The sequence below is a fragment of the Haliotis cracherodii genome, unplaced genomic scaffold (assembly GCF_022045235.1).
Source record: "Haliotis cracherodii isolate W230 unplaced genomic scaffold, xgHalCrac1.p SCAF_5, whole genome shotgun sequence".
NCBI lineage: Eukaryota > Metazoa > Mollusca > Gastropoda > Lepetellida > Haliotidae > Haliotis > Haliotis cracherodii.
Window position 1 is genome coordinate 62152218 of NW_027266308.1, and position 23121 is coordinate 62175338.

At 40.6% G+C, this 23121-nt stretch overlaps 1 protein-coding gene across 1 annotated transcript; it reads right to left on the bottom strand.

The window, feature by feature from the left end:
- Nucleotides 1–23121, bottom strand: LOC139442442 (kelch domain-containing protein 3-like). Its single transcript, XM_071223253.1, has 11 exons — nt 22995–23121; nt 15553–15721; nt 14383–14556; nt 12288–12403; nt 9413–9484; nt 7678–7891; nt 6684–6770; nt 5780–5888; nt 5506–5594; nt 4257–4335; nt 1–3697 (listed from the first exon to the last, which is right to left on the bottom strand). Exons 2-11 carry the CDS (start codon nt 15704–15706, stop codon nt 3634–3636), a joined length of 1158 nt encoding a protein of 385 aa, XP_071079354.1. The 5' UTR covers nt 15707–15721; nt 22995–23121; the 3' UTR covers nt 1–3633.

Sequence of the window (23121 nt, forward strand, 5' to 3'; positions counted from 1 at the left end):
TAAGTAAGGATCACAAAACAATTCATAACAATTTCAGTCATAATCCTTCCTCCTTACAACATGAATTATGACATTTCAAGTAAAAACAATTCTCTGAAAAAACAGCTCCTTTTCTCGTTCTCTCTCTCACTCACTTCGATCAGGGGTTGATCTTACTTCAGGGGAAATGCACATTCATCTTCTAATAACAAACTTTGGATAAAACGATTGGTGATAAATGCAACCATTTAAAATCATATAATTGTCAGCTGCTACTCTGTTAACTGCTGTTGTGTCAAGAGAATTTACAAATTAAAATCTACACGATTCATATACAGGGCTCATTCAAAAATATGATAACATAGGCACTCAATTTCTCACTGGAGCATCCAGATCAACATTTAAATGTACACAAGAGTTGATTTGTAAAATTACTCGTTTGTCTAGACTTGTTGTCTTTCAGACAGGCACAAGTATCATGCTTATTAGAACTGGGACAAGTCCAAATTTACTACCCGGGTACCCACCTCCCTATTACCCGACCCTACCCAGGTACCCACTGTAGGTCTCAGGAGATGTCTCAAAATGTCCAATTGGGAACATCTTTAGCTTAGCCCTGGCAAAAAGTTTTTAGAACAATCTGGTCATTCATACACTGAAGTTGAATTAAGGTATATCTTTATTCAACCATATGAAAAATCGGAAGGAATGGGTGCACAGTCAGAATGAAATGTGAACATTAGTGACTTGTAGTGTTACCATAGAGTTCCAGATAATTTTTGTCATTAAACAATATATCACGTGACTAACCATGGATCCGGGTAGTCCTGTGGGTACCCAGGTCCTACTCAGTACCCACCCGACCCGGGTACCCGAGTTACCGTCCCAGACCTAATGCTTATGACTTGAACGTAGCTGTGGAGACACAGGAGAACTACGTGTCCAGCAATGGTCACCATCACAAGGATGCCCTGCAACCATCACCTGGATGCTGAAGGGGATGACATGCATTGACTGAACCGCCACAAACAATGTTCATTTCTTCTAAACTTCCCTCAGATGTATAACTGATGCTTATTCGAAACAGTGACATGAAGAGAGAGAAAGTATGGATGTCAACCTCTTTATTATTCTTCTCCATATATTCTCTCTTTCACGTGCATCACTTCTAAATGCCAGTCAAACACTTGGTGACAAGATTCAAATTAGTACTTATTGATTGCATTCACTGGTTGGTGGATTAGGGCTGTGGTCAAATTAGTACTTATTGATTGCATTCACTGGTTGGTGGATTAAGGTTGTGGTCAGCCAATCAATCAAATAATTAACAAAGTGTTGCCTTGTCTACTGAAGCATGGTAACAGGTGTAAGCTATGGTCAGGACGGGTCTGAGAGACAGGCATGGCTGGAGACAAGTTTGAAAAGCATGATAAGCACTAATATTATCAAACTAACCATAACAGAGTCTATGACTATATAAAGCAGCAATGTTCAGTGAGAGAAAGTAGGACTGACTATATGTATTATATCAAGACACCAAGGTTTCACCCAACGCAAACTACTGCCTCCAACTCGAATACAAATTTTAACTAGGACTGACATGATTTACACTGCAAGTCCCCGAAGACATAAAGAGGGATCGCTGTTTCAATCATTAAAACTGATCAAAACTACAGCGTGCTTGTCACAGAGTCCCATTCTATTCTGGCAAGAATTACCATACACTTAAATTGTCAATGGTTGATTTTCTTCCATCTGACATTTCAATCTTTAACATGATTAATGGTTTTGAGCATCCAAAATCATCTAACTTCAGTAAAATTCTTGTCACCAGCCTAGAAGAAATAAGATTATTACTGAAGGCCATGAAAATAGACTAAGCAAAACCCCTTCCAATATTCAACATTATGCTAATTTAAATCATAAATACCTTTTACATACACTTTGTCTAAACGATGTCTGCTCATTGTTAAGAGGTTAGTATCTACAGCTTCAGGTGAGACTTCAATATGTATAGGTGGGTGTTGTGTCTATTGAAGAGGATTGATCATTTGTTTTAATGTAAACATCATCTTGAACAATCCTGCTCACAAGCTGGCTCAACCAATAAAACTGGCAACCTTTCCGAAAACGTCAGGCTGCTCTGAATGTAAATCCAGTGAAGTAAATGAGTGCGTTGGCTGGGAATCAAACCGGGGCTTTTGGCGTGACAGGCGACTGCTTTAACCACTAGGCTACCTTACTGCCCCACATACAGCTAAGATTATTAATCATTGAGAAGTTGATCATTCATAAGTCAGACTTTGCAACAGACACAAGCAGTTAAAAGAGCATACACTCATATTTACATGAAACGAGATAAATTTATTTTGAAGTTTTTTACACATATCAAGGGCACTGATTGATTCCATGGTGAGGAAATCTTTTCTTTCATCAGGAATTATCATAAATTGATGAAAAACTGATGAAAAACATTATTAAGCATGTCACTCAGGAAAACAAACATTAAATATTTCTATCCTGAAATAAATAAGCTAATAAAAAAAACTTTTTAACACTATAATTGCATAGGTTTCAAGACCCAAGAACAATGACCCTGCCATTTCTTTATAAAACTCAGGAAATCTGATCATTCGACAACTGTGATTACTGAAAATAGTTATAAATATCTAATTTGTGCCTGCACAAAACAAATTTAAGCAAGAGTCATCACATGAAAGTCAATAACATGCACACTCAACCATGCACAGACGAAACATTCACACACACACAGTATGTGCATGGTGCCATATATGTCTCACAAGGGGGTCATCACAGTTAATTACAGGATAAACATTTCATACTTTGGTTTCATACACATACAGGTTTGTTTAAAACAATGACGAATAATAAACCTGGAGATGTTATAAGTCTTGGGTAATGTTACCACCAGTGTGTTAATGCCAAAATAACCTGATTCATGAACCAATAACAAAATGATACATCTGTGTAATATATTACAAGTTCCAAAGTCCATCTCCTACAAAAGCCTTGGAGGAAACATTCTAATGCCGCACTCAGCAATATTCCAGCTATATGATGGTGGTCTGTAAATAATCAAGTCTGGACCAAACAATCCAGTGACTGACATCATGAGCATGGATCCACGCAATTGGGATACAATGACATGCATCAACCAAGTCTGACCACCTGTTAGTTTACTCTTACGACAAGCTTAGTCGCCTTTTCCGGCAAGCATGGGTTGCTGAAGATCTCTGGGTAAAACATTCAATGCTATGTGATATGACTGATATGGCTATCTGTGTATGTTTTGTTCATCATTATTTGGTGTAGTTTTAACAGCACTGACTTGCATACAATGGTATGCATTCCAACAAAACTGAGAATGAAAATAGGAATACTGATCGACTGTCTTCTGTGAAGAGAACATTCTCCGTATCCAAGCAAGGTAACCATCGCAGCACCTTGATAAGGACACTGATCAACTTCCAGACATCAGCTCAGGTAAGAGTCCATGTTGGCTGCTTCAACGTTTTCACAGTGTTATCGGCTTTATCTATTGGACAGGATGCGATGCCTTCCATCATATCTTGTCTTGCAATGTCCATGATCTGGCTGGTCATCTGAATGGAACCATCAGATGGTCAAGTAACATCACCCGGTTGTGTTGCTGGACCGACTGATGTTGTTGTTGGTTGTCATGGCAGCAAGTTCCCATCTGACATACATAAAAGCACAATTTTAAAGTCATTGTATTGTATTGTGTGTTGTTTAATGCTGCACTCACCAATATTCAAGCTACATGACGGCAGTCTGTAAATAATCAAGTCTGAACCAGACAATCCAGTGATTGACATCTTGAGCATCGATCCACACAATCTGGATGTGATGACATGCATCAACCAAGTCAGCAAGCCTACCACCTGATCCAATTAGTCACCTCTTACAACAAGCACAGTGGCTTTCCACCACAAGCATGGGTTGGTGAAGACCTATTCTACTCAGGACTACCCGGACTGGTGGGAGATAGTTCTATGGATATACAACTTATTACAATGAATGTGATGTTTCGGTGTAGATACTAACACTGTTATCAAACAAGTGATCAGACCTATCTCCCTTGTTGGACTTCCCTAAACTCCCTTCCCTTCGGAGGATGAGTAGCCATGTCAGGATCTTGTTGTGATCCAACCACATAAATGAATTAATTAATGTTGAATTTCAGCCATATAAGGATAAAACCAAATTTTAGCTGTGGAATAACATTCTTAACTCACCTTATATTCATAGGCAAGAAGGACGTATCTTGCTTATATTCTAACACAGCTAGTTCACACAGCACCTTCAGGGACGGAGCTGAAATAAAGAATGGAAAGTCATACAGAAGTCATTCCACAAGAACACTTGGAGATAAACAATATTCCTCAACTCATCAACTCATCAATGGAAAGTCATACAGTCATACAGAAGTCATTCCACAAGGAAACTTGGAGATAAACAATATTCCTCAACTCATCAATGGAAAGTCATAGTCATACAGAAGTCATTCCACAAGGAAGCTTGGAGATAAACAATATTCCTCAACTCATCAATGGAAAGTCATACAGTCATACAGTCATACAAAAGTCATTCCACAAGAACACTTAGAGATAAACAATATTCCTCAACTCATCAATAAAAACAAGCACCTGCCCGTAGGCCCTCAGGGCCATAGGCCTGTGGCAGGTAGAGCTCTAGTGGGGCCCGTAGTTTCAAATTTGTTTGGGTCCTTTTAAGGTGTGTGATATTATCGGTATATCGGTAAACTGATGTCCACCTGTCCACGATACGTATCACAATATCATTTTTTCATGCTAGATATACTTGGTGATTTCAAATAGCGATTTATATCATGTGTTTAAAATAGTATTTTCTTGCCAAATGCCTTTGCTGCCCCGCAGCATGCGTCCGGGGCAACAAGATGGCTGCATGTTTATTGACTGAGTAAACATCATGTTGTACCAGCATCTTGTTTTGTTCCATTGATGAACTTCAATTCATACCTTTATGTATCAGATTGCTGCTGAATTCAAAATTGGGAAGTATACGATATATATTGTGATAGTATCACAAAATACTGTCTTGTGCATCGCAAAACATTGTGATACACTTTAAACCTCCAAAACCCATCCCTAGTCCTTATGACCTGCAGAAGATCTGCGTCTCAATTTATTTGTCACAATATGCTGCAATTCTTTTAGTGAGGGCCTGAAGAGTTTTTTCAGGGCATGCGGCTTCTAAAATCCGGGGGTCCTCATGGCAGCCTGGTGTTTTTTTAATTTCAAACACTGGAAACAACTCCATTGCTATGTTATCCTAGCATGGCAAAGGCCCACAGCACAGCACAGCACAGCATACACTGGTGACCTAAGCAATTGGACCACTTATTCCTCCAGCCGTAAGCTGAACAACTATATCATGGAGTCCAGTCAGATGTCAGTGGGAGGTGGTTCACAGACAACTTGGTTCTCACAACTAGGTACTTACAGAAGTCAAGCACGTAGAGGTCTGAGTGATCGGTCAGATCAGTCTCTGCCAGCGGGATGTGTGTGGCCGTCATCTGGGGGTTCTTGGGACTGTGGAGGAAGCAAGCACATACTGTTTGTACATGGTGTCATTGTTCTACATACAGAGAGATTCAGAAATAAAGTGTAAAGGAAGAACAACCTGCCCATATGTCCCCTGCCAGTTACCCTGCTTAATACAGTGACTTCATCTTCCCAAGTACAACGGCAGGTACATCATGTACACCAACACATACCTGGTTCCTCCAAACAGGTATACACACGACCCTATCCTACAACAGCACTGGCGTCGCCTTGGACACGGCCCCTGACCTTTCACCTTCACCTTTGACCACTTCATTTTTCCTGTTCACAAACAAATGACAAAATGGTTACACAGCACATTTAAAGTAAATGACTAACATCATATGCTGAGGTAATAATTTTACTCTAATTAAAATATACAGCTTGGGAGAACATGGTAAAATGTAATACTTTTATGTATAATTTACTACGTTTAATTTACTATGTTTTTCATATATAATGTATCACCATAGGTATTTGAAAATGAGTGAGTGAGTTGGGTTTTACGCCGCTTTTAACAGTATTCCAGTTATATCACGGCGTGTCAGCTTAATGGGAGGAAAGCCCAAAGTGATGCAGGTCTCAAATGTTTACCACTTCGGTGAAACCAACGAGCACGGGTATGGGGCTGACAAACCTAGAAACATAATTGGGAGAACCGGGATTCGAACCCACAATCATAGGTCTCTGGGGTGCCCAAGGACGCAACTCTGCACAGCGAATGGCAGCGCCTCAGACGAATGGGCCACCAGTGCCCACGTATTTGCAAATGAGATGGTGTCAACGAATGTGATGTTTCCAACAAATGCGATGTATCCGAATGTTATGGGTTTTCGAACACTCGTAACATTTGTAAGTTTCTCTCTAATCACATGGACAACTGTACATCTATTTTACTTATAAAAGACAACTTTCTCTAAAAAACAGGTCATCATCTGAATATTTACAATGTCTGTGTGATGATACACTCTCCGTTATAGTACGAGTAATCACGATAAACGTGGATGTCTGAAAACGTATGACATCCGAAAACCTATGATCCGATGATACTAAAACTGCGATGGTGTTAAACATTACCTGGTTCTAGTCTGTGCATGTCACTGTAGTGATTCTCATGAATGCCGTTGTAGCCACCAAATATATACAAGTGACCTTCATAGTAAACTGTAATAAATTAACAGGATTGCATAAAAAACAGGAGAAAATGATCACTCAAAAATTGTTATTTAAAGTTATCAGTATATCTGTCTTGGACGGGTAACTCGGGTACTCGGGTCGGGTGGGTCCTGAGTAGGACCCGGGTACGCACCGGTCTACCCGAACCATCAACGTCATTGAGCCTTTCTGAAGTAAGAATCAATGACACGCTATGATTTAGCTCACACGTATTGTTACCATGCAAACCTTATGTAGCTCGAGGCAAGCAGTGGGCAGTATGGACATACTCAGCTCCAGAACCACATGGAACAGGTGTAGTAGTGTTTGTTTCTTTGTTTGTTTCTTGTTTAATGTCGCATACTCAGCAATATTCCAGCTATATGACAGCGGTCTGTAAGTAATTGAATCTGGACCAGACAATCCAGTGATATATCGTTAGCATCGATCCACGCTATTGGGAGCATCGATCCACGCTATTGGGAGCATCGATCCACACAAGTGGGATCGATGACATGCATCAACCAAGTCAGCGAGCGGGACCACCCGATCCCGTTAGTCGCCTCTTAAGACGAGCACGGTCATCTCTGAAACCAAGCATGGGCTGCTGAAGACCCAGATCTACATGGGCAACGTAAGCAGTGAGATAGAATGAACTAGTGAGTTTGGTTGAATGTCACTTTGCACAGTATTTTAGCATATCAGCTTGATGTGTGAGGAAAGCCAGAAGTCAACCACTTTGGTAAAGCCCAAGAGCCAAGGTATGGTGCTGACAAAACCTAAAACACAGGGCAAATCTGTGATTCGAACCACAAATTTCAGGTTCCTGGCCAGCCTAAGGGACACAACTCTGCAAATACCTCACACAACTGGGCCCCCATGCCCCCCAGAGATACAACACACAGCATCAACCTACATGAAGAGTGACTTCTCCGGCCTTGAGGTATGGTCCCTGATACAACAGGCTCGTACCACGTGTTGCTGGAGGTGTCAAACGTCTGGATCTTATTGCAATAAATCTCATTGTTCGTGAAGACATCACCGCCATCATCGCTGCGACCACCGAACACAAACATAGTGCTGCCTACCGCTGTGGCAGTGTGGAAGTCACGCCAGCGGGCTGGGGTACCCTGCAAGCAATAACGATCAGTGTATTCACCCCTCAGATACATTAAAGTGTTAAACATTGCTTCACACTCAAATGAAATAAAGAGGGAAAACATTTTTCTGTATGTTTTGTGTTGTATATGTATATGTATATGTATGACGGTGGCCTGTAATTAATTGAGCCTTGGCAAGACAATCCAGTGATTGATATTATAAGCATCAGTCCACGCCGTCAGGGTCACCCAAGTCATTGAGTCCGTCCACCCTATGATGACCAGGGTTCCGTTCCGCAAAGTGATCTTAGCACTAAGTCGATCGTAACTCCCATTCTTTAACACTGACTTATGATAGTTGTAGCGCTAAGATTGCTTTGTAGAATGGACCCAACAAAAGTTGCCAGGGACCATTTCTCACCCATAGTCCTCATGGGTTCCCAACTCAGTTGTCTCTTACGACTAGGAATGCTGGTGCTGGGGATGCAAGAGTTTCCGATGGTCGTCGGTGACCAGTCATAGACCGAAAAAATTTCAATTTGACAGATGGCTTGTTTAATTAGTTGTACTTTCAATCGATAGAATGATAAGCAAGGTGTGAAAACATTTCATAATTTCATAATCAAAAAGTAAATAGTAAGGATTAGCCCTACTCACAGTATTGATATTTAATAAAACAATACACAGCCATCAAAATTCGAAATTCAAATTGAGCAGTGTGTGTCTTTGCATTGTATGATCTGTATCATAGGGAAACGCTGTCAGGAGCTAGAGTGACTTTGTCAAGTGCTTTTCTCATTGCAACCTTCACTGGCCAGATCGCATGAATTCATCCAATCACTAACCATGCTAACGGTATTGCACTGGCTGGCTATGGTTTGTCCGCTATTTTCCTTGATTTGGGAGCACATGGAATAAGCAAGCATGCATGATGCCACTATATTGTTTATTGTTTATTGACTTATTTAGTTGTGCCATTGATTCATTACATTTCTTCGGTCCAAGTCACTGATCTATGCACAGCATTTTGTGTGTAAATCACTGGACACATTCTACCCCTGGTCTCCAAACACAGTATAAAGGAATAATGAATAGCCATGGATGAGAGTCTGGCTGATAACACTAAGATTCCGTTACTTCATTCCACTTTTCATGACCATAATGCCTTTTGTGTTTTATCTAACAACATACAGCAATATTCTTGCTATTTGACCATTGTGACAGCAGTCTGTAAATACAATTAATCAAGTATGGACCAGACAAACCTGTGATTAAAATAATAAGCAATGGATCATCCACAATGACACACTATTAACCAAGCCACTGAGAATGACCACCTAATCATTCAGTTGCCTCTCACAACAAGCATAGGTGGCTGGGGACCAATTCCATCCCGGAATCCTAACAGGGTCATTGAAATGGTATGTTTGATTGTAAAGAATATTGTTTGATACAAATATCTGGTGAAATTGACCTCAATCAACATCAAAATGTTCCTTAATTTGATCAGACAGAAACCTTCATTAAACCTTCAGACCTTGACCTACTCACGTTGGCTTTGACCGAGATCCACTGCATAGATGTAAAGTCAAAGGCATGGACATCATTGGAAAATCTGTCAATCTGAAAGGAAGAACAATATTTTATAAGTCTTTGTATACTTGGGAATAAACACTGCCAACATTCCATTGCTGGAGTCAATGCATATACACAGTCTCCTGTAGGGCTGGGACGGGTAACTTGGGTACTCGGGTCGGGTGGATCCTGAGTAGGACACGGATACCCACAGGACTACCCGAACCGTGGTTAATCACATAGTATATTGTTTAATGACAAAAACTTATAGCTCAATGGTTACACTACAAGTCGCTAATGTTCACAATTCTTTCTGACGATGCACACATTCCTTTGACTCGTAGATATTTGAGTAAAGATAAAGCTTCAATCAACTTCAGTGTACGCATGATCTGATCGTTTGATAAATTATATAAATAATTTTTTTTCCCAATCAGACATCTTGTTTCCAACTTTTGAGACCTTCAGTGGGTACCCGGGAAGGGTCAAGTAATAGGGGGCCAGGTATCCAGGTAGGGTCAAGTAATAGGGGGCCAGGTACCTGGGTAGGGTCAAGTAATAGGGGGCCAGGTACCCGTGTAGGGACAAGTTATAGGGGGCCAGGTACCCGGGTAGGGTGAAGTAATAGGGGGCCAGGTACCGGGGAAGGGGGCCAGGTACCGGGGAAGGGTCAAGTAATAGGGGGCCAGGTACCCGGGTAGGGTCAAGTAATAGGGGGCCAGGTACCGGGGAAGGGTCAAGTAATAGGGGGCCAGGTACCTGGGTAGGGTCAAGTAATAGGGGGCCAGGTACCTGGGTAGTAAATTTGGACTCGTCCCAGCATTAGTCTCCTGATTAACTGACAAAGCTTACATGGTCTTTGTAGTTACCTTGTATCCCCAACATGCATAAAGAAACCACTCTTAGCTATGGAGATACTATATGGCTATCATGGCTATTGTGCATACTGAAATTGATATTAAACCTAAAAACATGACAAACACATTCCTCATATCCATAGGCAAGTAAGGGTATATACTCAACCAATTTTAACAATCATTTACACTATTAATTTACCCAAATATACAGTATCAGGAAACTAGTCTAATCATAATTTGTATGAAAGATAACAACAGTACCCAATCAGGAGAAAATTGCAGTTCTCTTTAATATCTCTACGTAGAGTCATGTAACTTGAGTGGTGCTGGAGTGTTATCTTATCAGTCATCACAACTAATCCTGCTGGTGTCAGTTCCTCATTTACACTGATCTCATGTTTCACCATCAGTCAGAGGCTGTCACCTGTTGGCCATACCCAGGATTAACCAGTGGTCATAGTTAAAGATGGAATCTCATAGTTATAGAGGGGATCAGGTACCATGCTGCAGTTACTCTGCCATCAGCACGATCAGCGAGCTGAAGTTAGGTGAGGTGAAATGGGTTTTAATGCCATGTTCAAGATTACTGCACATAGCGACATGCATGCACATGTGTCCAGACTAACAGCAGTTTTATGGTGCCAGCCCACGGAGATCCCATACTATAGATTAACATGGATGCCCACTCAGACTCAGTATGCTGGCTCCAAGCTGACAGTCCTTGTTTTATCATATCCCTGTAATTCTGAGCACTCGGCAGAGTAACAACAAATACCATATCTGAAAGCTTAAGAAAATAAAAGAATTGCTTCCCAGGCAATGACTTTTGAAATTATTGTGCGGGTGGGCAGTGTTATGTTTATTCTGGTTGTTCAAGCTAGTATGTAACCAAATTTTGTTTACAATAATTTCGGGCAAGTCATGTTGTTCTTCATCATTGTAGCACTTAACTGGGGTCATGAGTTTGAGACGCAGAATATTTAAAGATTTCATTTTTTTTGAAAATGGAAATAAAAACAAAACGGGCGGCAGGCTTATGATGGTGCAGGTGGTGCCTGAGAACCAAGACCTATTATTTTTTTTAGCCTAACATGTTTTGGTATGACGCGGGAGGGGATCAAACCACACACCTTCCATTCTCCGGGCAGACACTATATTCACTAGACCATGGAGACAGTCATGATAAGAGAGATGCCAACATTAACCATGTACATTAGAAGTCTGAAGGTTGGGATTTGGGGGCTTGGTAGGTTGAGTTTACAACTCTGGTAAAAACCCACCAGCACAAGATCCTGTCATGCCTAAGGGACACAACCTTGTACAGTAGCATGTGACATCAGAGACAATTGTGCCAACTGGTAGATGAACATGTGATCTAAAATTGTGTACATGATCTACATCTAATAATGGTAGAGCAGAGCTATAAATAAGCGTTTGGTTATTTGGTTGTTTTACCCCGGGGTTTGATTTTGATTGGGTATCCACAAGTTTTAGAGGGTATTCAAAAACATTTTACCCACCTGTTTCTTCACATTTGTCTATTTCACTTAAAACATTCCCTATAAATCATTTAAAATTATTTGAATAGTAGTATACCCATCTGCATTTGCTTGCAGCTCCCTCTCCGAAATGCATTTTTTGTTCGCAAAACCTATGGGCACTATTGTTTTAATACCTAAAAGCGACAACTTAAGATACAGTATGTATCAGTATGTTTGTCAAAGAAGCCTTTCCGAATGTAACTGTCGGTAAGTGAATTTGGCGATCGGCTGGCACACAATCACTTTATCTTACAGTTGTAATATACACAATCATTTTATTTAATTTTTTATACGCATTAATTTTATTTCAATAGTGTATTTATAGTTTTTGTTGAGTATTTGATACACTAGGATTTGAATTATCTGCGTATTTCAGTTGATTAAATGTGTATTTTACGCAAATATGCAGCTTATCTTGAGCTCTGGCAGAGTGTTGATGAGAAGACTCCGTACCTCCTCCTCGTATCCCCCGAAGATGTACATCTTGTTGCTGATGACGCAGGCAGAATGTCCATCCCTGGCCCCCGGTATTGGCCCATTGATCGCAGGCTTGTTCCACTTCATCATTCCTGAAACACATGCAAGAGTACTCTATTTACAGACTTGACCATCTCACACTCTTACCTTTAACATAACACACTGTTGTAAGGCATGTCAGTGCCCACTGCATCCGATACAGGTGCATACTTTGCACCACTCATGGCTACCCCAGTGGACAAAGGCCCCTTCATCACAACACATATCGGACTGTGCTAAGTTACTAACGAATCAGATATTGATCTAGCTGTAGAGGGAACAAATCAGAGTGAGTGGGTATTGTTTTACGCCGCTTTTAGCAATATTCCAGCAATATCACAGTGTGGGACACCAGAAATGGGCTTCACACATTGTACCCATGTTGGCGTGACGAGCAAACACTATAACCACTAAGCTACCTGACCGCCCCCGGAACACATCAGAAGTCTCCTTCTATAAAACATCAATACTATCATGGTTGTTGGAAAGAAAAGAGGGAACAATGTTTTTTGTTTGTGTTTGTTTTTTAACGTAGCACTTGGCAATATTCCAGCTACATGACGGCGGTCTGTAAATAATCAAGTCTGGACCAGACAATCCAGTGATTGACATCATGAGCATTGACCCATGCAATTGGGATACAATGACACGCATCAACCAAGTCAGCAAACCTGATCACCCGATCCCACTACGACATAGTCACCTTTTACGGCAAGCATGGGTTGCTGAAGACCTATTCTACCCCGGATCTTCACAGGGGAAGACAAGCATGGGTTACTGAAGACCTATTCGACCCCAGATCTTCACGAGGAGAGACAAGCATGGGTTGCTGAAGCCCTATTCTACCCCAGATCTTCATGGGATAAGACAAGCATTGGTTACTGAAGACCTATTCGACCCCAGATCTTCATGGGATAAGACAAGCATTGGTTACTGAAGACCTATTCGACCCCGGATCTTCATGGGATAAGACAAGCATTGGTTACTGAAGACCTATTCGACCCCAGATCATCATGGGATAAGACAAGCATTGGTTACTGAAGACCTATTCGACCCCGGATCTTCATGGGATAAGACAAGCATGGGTTGCTGAAGACCTATTCGACCCCGGATCTTCATGGGATAAGACAAGCATGGGTTACTGAAGACCTATTCGACCCCAGATCTTCATGAGGAGAGACAAGCATGGGTTACTGAAGACCTATTCGACCCCGGATCTTCATGAGGAGAGACAAGCATGGGTTACTGAAGACCTATTCGACCCCAGATCTTCATGGGATAAGACAAGCATGGGTTACTGAAGACCTATTCTACCCCAGATCTTCATGGGATAAGACAAGCATGGGTTGCTGAAGACCTATTCGACCCCAGATCTTCATGGGATAAGACAAGCATGGGTTGCTGAAGGCCTATTCGACCCCGGATCTTCATGGGATAAGACAAGCATGGGTTGCTGAAGACCTAATCGACCCCAGATCTTCATGGGATAAGACAAGCATTGGTTACTGAAGACCTATTCGACCCCGGATCTTCATGGGATAAGACAAGCATGGGTTGCTGAAGACCTAATCGACCCCAGATCTTCACGAGGGGAAGAAAAGCATGGGTTGCTGAAGACCTAATCGACCCCAGATCTTCACGAGGGGAAGACAAGCATGGGTTGCTGAAGACCTAATCGACCCCAGATCTTCATGAGGGGAAGACAAGCATGGGTTGCTGAAGACCTAATCGACCCCGGATCTTCATGGATCGGGTACAATGTGTAACAAAGCAGGCAGCAATATTCCAGCTATATCAAGGCAGCCTGGAAAATAGATGATTCTTGTCCAGGCAAACAAGTGACTCAAGTGCTGGTTGCTCAGAAATATTTCATTTACAGTCAAGGTAATAGTAACAAATAACCATGGGTCTAAATCCTTATCAGTTGAGCTGTCTGCTTGGAAATGTTTTCAGAGGCCAACCATTTTAGGTGCCACAGTCTCGATGTAATGTAAAGTTTACCATGACCTTGGATGTGGAGGACTTGACTCACCTGTGTCAAAACAGTACAAGATGTTACAAGCACCGTCCTTGTCGTTTCTGCCGCCCCAGATGTAGGCACAGTCGCTAACGGCAACCGCTGTGTGGCCGTACCGCTGATATGGAACCAGGTCATAGTCAGGGTGGTTTATGGGAATACCTGGCAGGAGGCGCCAGCGTAGTGATACTGTGGCAACAATTCACAGTGTCTGTCACACAATGGAATCTCACATTCACAAGTGTACAACAACTCTGTACATGATACTACTGAACTTGTCATAGAGGTATTCATTAATTCCATCATACAGGGATAGTAATCAACCAGGAACATCTACCATCCCAAATTATGATAAAAAATAGCAAAACCACAGAAAATGTCTGAAATTCTACTAGCCCTGAGGATACCTTTAACATAAACAAAACTGGTCCGGACTAGATGGCTAGTGCTAATTTCCATTCTGTCACATAGCCATGGTAACAGCTGATTACTAGACATGCATATGTACATGAAGGAAAAAATGAAATATCTCTGCATTCTCTTCAAAAGTTATTGTGGTATTCAAGGTAAAAATGGTAAAGATGGTGTTGGTAAATGGCATAAAATTTGTACTACATTAAATTTTCTTGAACTACAGTTTTTCTTAAAAAATTATTACAAGGTTCATACAGATATGGAACACTAAAATTCAAGGCCTCCGTCTCGTGGTATAAAACGAGGGACGCAAAAAAAACATGTACCCCGAGTAATCCTGCTACAACATCTTACCGACATGTTTTAATGTGACATTGTAAAAGAATTAAAACAAATTTAAAATTGATAGAAAACAGTTGTCCGATTGAGCTGAGGTTAACTTGTGCTATGTCACATGACTTCCACTGACTCGGAAAAAGCGTGTGGCTTTTTGCTTTGAAGTGGGTATAAGAGACTTATTCCCCGCTGAGAAATCTATTTCCCTCCAAGGCGGGTTACACAGTATTACATAAAGATCATGTGGACCAATCAGATCTCTGATTTTGTACAAATTAACTTAATATGAAGGTTTTTCAAGCTATTTTGTTGATTTTCGAGGCTTTTCCAGAAAGACACTAACAATCAAGCCTTTTCAAGTGGGACATTAAAATTTCATGCTTTTCCAAGCCTGTGCGAACCCTGTATTAAAAAAAACTCAAATTTCATGCTCACGAGTATCAAGGATGTAGACATCCATCGGCCGGGTCGTGTCATAATCCTCCCCAGTGCAGTATCCCCCGAAGGAGAAGATGCTGTCACCTATGGCAACAGCAGCATGATTGACACGCTTTGGCCCCCCCTCCAGGTGTATCGTCCATCTTTGCATTCTATCTTTTTACACCTGAAAAAAATTGAAAACACAATGACACCTTGTTAAGAATTGACTTCAATAGGTTTTGCATTTCTGGAGGTATAAAAGAATATGTGTGTGCAAACTGTAAATACGCAAAGTCTGCACACCGTTTTATTTACGTTGATATCTCCGTAAACACAAAACCTATTGAACAACAAGTCAACAATAATTACTTCACAGACTGCTTATTTCATGATTAACACACACAACACTGTAGACAACAGTACAAAATTAGTGACGTCATTCAGAGCAATAATGCAACACAAGCCCTGCCCATTCTATTATCAGCCAATCAGGAAACAGTAGTCTAAGGTTTATGGAAGCATAAACGCAAAAAAAATATTGTTTGGTTAGCCAAACAAATGCCACAAACGCTTGCAATTTATTTATTTACAAATAAAATTGCACCAGAGACGAGTGAGTTGTACCTGCTCAAATAAGTGGTCCATCTCGGAACACAGCAATAAGAATGATTGACAATGTTTATGAAATGCAAATGAAGACTTGAATATGTTACATGGTATGGCTGCTGACAACAGTTTTGTCTTGGGATATATATATATATTGTATATTGTTTGCTGAGTCCATTCTCTGCGTATATCTTTCGGAGGCAAGGTAGTTAACTGATTGTAAAAGTCCCGTTTCAACCTTTGCATAACTAGGTTTGAATTTCATGGCTCGATGGTAGCGCCACCAGTGGCGATTACGAATTATGTCCCTTCTATGTCCCTCCTATTGACCAATCAGGTTCCACCTCTCATATCACTTGCTTCAAACAAAATGGTGGAGCCAAGTCAAGACGATCTGATCAATAATCAAGATCTTTATCATAATAAAACGGGTCTCACCTCGCGAGGTGCATCAAATCACGTGAGCACATTGATTAAACACATGAAAATATTTGACAAAATATATGTCAACACCCAGTCAATGGCACAAATGCTCTGCAAATCCTACAGTCAACTGAAATCTGTACAGCAGTCGCTATGTTGTTTAAGAACCGGATGTTGATTTCGTAAAGAGGTTTTGATTAGATTATACACAGACTCGTTAGTCCGGCCAAAATGTAATTCCATAATTCCATCCTAGTTTGGCAAGGGTGGAAACTGGACTTTTATAGTCAGTTACCTGCCTTGCCTCGGGAAGATGTTGTGCATACTGGTTGTGCACATTTTCTGCACCAAACATATCTTTTAGAACACTTTTCAGCAATATTCAAAATGAAGAGGACAGACATGTAATAATATCCTGCATTTCTCTGAAGCAAAAATAACAGGCCTCTCCATAAACATTTCAAAACCAGTGAGGTAAATAGAGAATGAAGACTTGAAAAGAAAATTAAAAAATAATTTCCTTAACACACAAAATCAACAAACCCTTTACAAGATAGTCCAAATAATCCACTGTTTACAACAAAAACCACAGCACAAGGCGACTCCTCTGTCACAGAGAATGCAACACACAGTAGCCGTGAAAGTCAGGAGACCAAGTACACAATGCCCAGTGCATGACACATAGCCTAGCCATTGTTAAGCAGCTTAAATGGGTGGACAAGCACAGTTACGTCAGCTCCACAGAATCTGTACAGCTGTAGGTTGATATAGGAATTATCAACAGGAAGACAAGCACCTGCACCTGGCCTTTGGGTAATACTGACAGTGTAAAACTATGATGCAGAAAAATGTAACCTGAAATATTGTTAAACAAATAAGTGGAATTTGAAGGACAGGCCACAAATGTCAACTTTGTTTGTTGTTTGTTTGTTGTTTAACGCCCCACTCAGCAATCTTCCAGCTATATGACGGTGGTCTGTAACAATCAAGCCTGGGCCAGACAATCCAGTGATTCACATCATGAGCATTGATCAACACAATTGGGATGCGATGACATGCATCAACCAAGTCAGCGAGTCTGACCTCCCGATCCTGCTAGTCGCCTTTTACGGCAAGCATGGGTTGCTGAAGACCTATTCTAACCTGGATCTTCATTGGTAACAAACGTCAACTAAAACAATATATACTTACATCTGTACATGGAATTCTATCATGCATATGACATTTAAGGTACCACAGAGTTTTATCAAATATATAAAACCTGAGGAAACAGCATATTTGAGACAAGTAGGCTGTAAAACATCAGAGATGGTTTGAAACCTGTAGTCTATTGGAAACCAGGTAGACAGCACACATGCTCCTCCACCTTAGACACATCCGTGTTACAAACTCTCCATCAGTAGCAACATGCCATATCATGAGACAGCTCTAGACATTGGATCAGTTGTGCAACTAGTCTTACAAGGAGGATATGTATTGCAATTTTCTTACCATTGTTTCCTGGTCACATATATCTCACATCCTATTTCACAACTTGTTCATAAGCTGATCCGTGCAAATCACCAGCTATTTGTCACCCCAGTCACGGTTTAGCTAAACACTCAAACTGCCTATAAGGTGACCAAGTGATACATCCAGTTAGCCAGGATTTCTACTTGAATAACTCGCCTCATCAGGTGTCATGTGACCAGCAGGAAACCAATTCAATACCCATTTTTAATGTCATGAAACATTGATTTGTGTATTGTGTTACAATGTACCGGTAGTTGTAGTATGTTCAGCATGCAGAGTAGACTAACATCTAGTCTCTGAAATGAACATATTTTACAGAAAAAACAGTTGTTAAAATTATTGTTATAAAATATAATAAAAAGGAGCCCAGAGACTTTCTTCATTTTCAGATACTGCAGTAATCTAGACTTGTCAAACATTATAGACTTGCATGGGCTGTTTTGGATATATTTGTTTCAGGGTCTGCATGACCGACTACATGCAGAGTGAGTGAGTGAGTGAGTGAGTGGGTGGGTGGGTGGGTGGGTGGGTGAGTGAGTGAGTGAGTGAGTGAGTGAGTGAGTATGGTTTTACGCCACTTTTAGCAATATGCCAGCAATATCACGGCATGGGACACCAGAAATGGGCTTCACACATTGTACCCATGTAGGGAATTGAACTAGGGCCTTCAGCGTGACGAGCGAACCCTTTAACCACGAGGCTACGCCGCCGCCCCTCATGCAGAGAGAAGACAGTGTTTCAAATAAACATCTTTTCGGGTTTGGGTTCTTTAGTAATTTACATTTTAGTTAAATACATAATTAAGTCCCAATAAATGAATTCCTTTTTCTTTATGTTTTTCAAATTTTGAGGATGCTAATTCTCTCACATGGTGAGGTGAAATGGGGCTTCACATCACGTCCATGATTATTCAACTTTTATAGCAACTTGCATGCCCGTGCGTGTGTGTGGATGCTTGTACTAGTCCGGACTAATACTGTTTTTATAGTGCTAGCCTACTGAGATACCATGCCACAGGTCAAAATGAATAACCCAGTCAGACACAGTATACTGACTTCAGGCTGATCAGTCCTTGTTTTAGCCCCTTAATGCCGAGCGGCAGGCAGAGTAACCACAAGCATAATGACAAGTACCATCTTTTAACATCTTATTTGAAGCAAGCCGGGGACAGAACCCCGGACCGTCCGCTCTCCGGGCCGATGCTCTGCCACTTGACCATGGAGACAGCCTCTCTTATAAGGAACAGGTTGCTATATTCTTAGTTACTTTATTAACAACTGTGCACAAAGATGTGCAAGGCCAAATAACAGCACCAGAAGTGCATAAAATCCAATTTATAACCATTCCAAAACCAACACAAAGAATATTGATAGTTCATCGATGTAATCTTTCAAACCAAATAGTAAAACCTTTCTGTCTGTAAATAAACAAAAACAAAGTCTTTGTCTCTTCGCTTGGTCACAAAGCATTTGACAATATGTGTTGTCCATGGCCTGTTCCAAACAATTATCCTCAAATTACTTTAGCATCTTAGTCTAGTCTGCTCATCTTCCCGAGGCAAGAGAGTTAACTGACTTTAAAAGTCCAGTTTCCACCCTTGCTGAACTAGGCTGGAATAACTGGGCTCGGTCGTAGCGCCACCAGTGGCTATTACCAGTTATGTCTCTTCTAAGCCTCTCCTATGGACCAATCAGATTCCAACTCTAATATCACTTGCGCTTGCTTCACACAAAATGGTGGCGCCCAGTCAGGACGATCTGATCGATAATCAAGATCTATATTGTGATAAAACGGGTCTTACATCGCGAAATGCATCAAATCACGTGAGCACCTTGATTAAAAACATGTAAAGATTTGGAATAATATCTGTTGACAACGAGTTGGCGGCGCACATGCTTTGCAAATACTGCAGTCGATCGAAATCTGCACGACAGTTTACGAACCGGATTTCGATTTCAGTGGGCGATACTGATTGGACTATGCATTGACTCGTTAGTCCAGCCAAAATGTAACTCCATAATACCAGCCTAGTTCGGCAAGGGTGGAAACTAGACTTTTATAGTCAGTTAACTCCTTTGCCTCGGGAAGATGAGTCTGCTTGAGATAAAAGGTGACTAGCAGGATCGGGAGGTCAGGCTCGCTGACCTGATTGATGCATGTCATCGATCCCAATTGTGTGGATCGATGCTCATGGTGTCAATCACTGGATTGTCTGGCCCAGAGTTGATTATTTACAGACTGCCATCATGTAGCTGGAATATTGCTGAGTGCAGTGTTAAACAAACAAATAAACAAACAAACAAAATCAATGTGCCACAGATCCTCACTTCCCTTCTTCCTGAGGAAAGGGAGTTTACTGACTATAAAAGTCCTGTTTCCACCCTTTGCCGAACTAGGCTGGAATTTCTTGGCTCGATTGTAGCACCACCAGTGGCTATTGTGGGTTATTTACCTTCTATGTCCCTCCTATTTACCAATTTAGATTCCACTTATCTCATATCACTTGTATTTGCTTCAAATAAAATGTCCAGTGAAAATGATCTGATCCATAACCAAGATATATATTGTAATAAAATGGGTCTAACTTCGCAAGGTGCATCAAATCATGTGTGCACCTTGATTAAAAACATGAAAAGATTTGGAAAATAATGGTTGACGCTAAGTTGTTGATACACATGCTTTGCAAACCCTGCAGTCCACCAAAATCTGCACAGCAGTTTTCAAACGGGATGTCGATTTCCTTACGTGATTTTGAGTGGACTTTGCATAGGCACGTTAGTCCAGGCAAAACGTAACTCCATAATTGCAGCCTGGTTCGGCAAGGGTGGAAAATTGAATTTAAAGTCAGTTTTTTTTATTTTTTGCAGTTTCATCCTTTTTCTATAAATAATTAATCAGATATAGAGCAGTCTGATCACTAAAGATAAATTTACATTATATTACTTAATGATAAAATTGTTTCTGTGGCTTTTGGCTCAGGGAAATCCGATTCATTATCTCAAAAAATTGTATCACCTGAATACTGGCCTTAATCAAGCCACATAAATCCCTAGTTACCTCCATGAAGTCTCTGATATAACAGCCACTAGAGACTAGGCTGCAACCAACATGTACAGCCTAGATAATGAGACATTACTGTCAGATTAGTCTCTGCTAATAACATATCTGTGAGGAAAGATAACATTGACCTCAGCAATGAGGAGGCTCAGTGTCTATAGCCTGGCATGGAGATTAATGGGTGTGTAAAGATACATCACAGACCTATATAACATGAGATACCGTAATTGAAGTCGTCTTTCAGTTAATGCACAAAATTCCTACAATGCCCCCTCCTGATTTATTAAGAAAGCCTAAACCACACATACAAATGACAATTATTTGATTGAAATGAAAACTTAACAGGAATCTTATGTTGCTGTGTCAACAAAATAATTCATGAGTTACGTCTCAGGTTATAAAACCTAAGACAGAAGTGTGAGGAAAGATTTGATGTAAACTGATTTCAAAGAATCATTCTTTAATTCTAAATTATTGGACTGGAGAACTGTTCATGGATTGTTGGGTGTGTAGTTCAAATACAAAAACAATGTCATTTACTTCACGGATTGAATTTTACGGTGCACGTTCAGTGTTCAGTGACTGTAAACCATAACAATCTAGTTGTTGATAGTCATTTTGGAGACATAAATGCAAAATTTCATTAATGCAAACAAGGCTACTCCCATATTTCTTATTTAATTCATGCTCACGTTTATTTCAAGATTTACAAAATATAGAGGTTATCACGTGAGTGTGTTTGAGTATTGTAAATATCCTGTATTAGGAATATACATTGTATTTAGCGAGCCTTTGCTACTTTTCTACTTCTCTTTGATCACTCCTTTCTAATACTTAGGTAACATAGGGTAGACCAGTCAGTGCCTTCAGCCAGGACCCTTGTTGTTTTGAGGTGTGTGACAAATGGGATGTGTAACTAATGGGAGGATACCAATCAGACTGACAGTGACGGTCAAAATAATCTATGAATTTACCTCAGCGTCTATTTGACATGTCTTTATGATCACTTTTCAATGATCTATTTCTGAAAAGCCTATTTCCATATCATTTAAATCATAAACACACAGCTGTGTGAAAATAAAATGTTTTGAATTATAACTGTGCAGTGCAGGTTTTTTCTAAACTCATTTACATACACCATGATATAATCAAGATCATATTTCATTTAATTTCTGGGCTTTCTTATTGAAATAAAAAAATGAACAAGTATTGTAAAGTATTGGGCAAGGCCTGGAAGTGATTTTGTTCGTCTGTTTTTTTGTTTGTTGTTTAACGCCGCACATAGCCATATTCCAGGTATATGACGGCGGTCTGTAAATAATAGAGTCTGGACAAGACAATCCAGTGATTGACATCATGAGCATCGAACCACGCAATTTGGATCGATGACATGCATCAACAAAGTCAGCGAGCCTGACCACCCAATCCCGTTAGTCGCCTCTTACGACAAGCATGGTTTGCAGAAGACCTATTTTACCCCGGATTTTCACGTGTTGCCTGGAAGAGAAGTATGCATAAGCACCCAAAAGGGCTAAATGTATGTGTCATATTAAGATCGAAAATATTTTTCTGGTCTCCCTGGTTGAATTTCTAAAAATAACACCAGTGAATAGAAATTTAGTTTCAAGGTTACTTTGATATAGATCTACCCCGGAACTTCCAATGGCACAGGAACATATAGTTATTTTAGCATGGCATGGAAGTCAATGCAACATTGTATGCATTGCCGTTAAGTAACGATACAGTCGTGTGTTGCTCAGCTGACGCCTTGAGAGACGAGTTGATAACTGGTTACACTGGTTGTCGACTGGCTATATAGTTACAGGATCTTACAGTAACTCTGAGAAAATGGTACTTACCGTACACATATTTTCGTATTAGAATGTTATTTTGCTGTTTATTCAAGGAAACTGGACAGAATGTACAGCTTCAAATAAAATTGCTTCTAAAATCCTTCGACATCGTTGCAATATCCTCGGACAGCCG

Coding starts and splice junctions, on each gene's coding strand:
- LOC139442442 (XM_071223253.1), bottom strand. CDS start 15,706: ATGCAAAGATGGACGATACACCTGGAGGGGGGGCCAAAGCGTGTCAAT. Junction 7,892..9,412: donor GGATCTCGGTCAAAGCCAAC/GTGAGTAGGTCA, acceptor TATTGCTTGCAG/GGTACCCCAGCCCGCTGGCG. Junction 3,698..4,256: donor TTCTTGCCTATGAATATAAG/GTGAGTTAAGAA, acceptor TATGTATGTCAG/ATGGGAACTTGCTGCCATGA.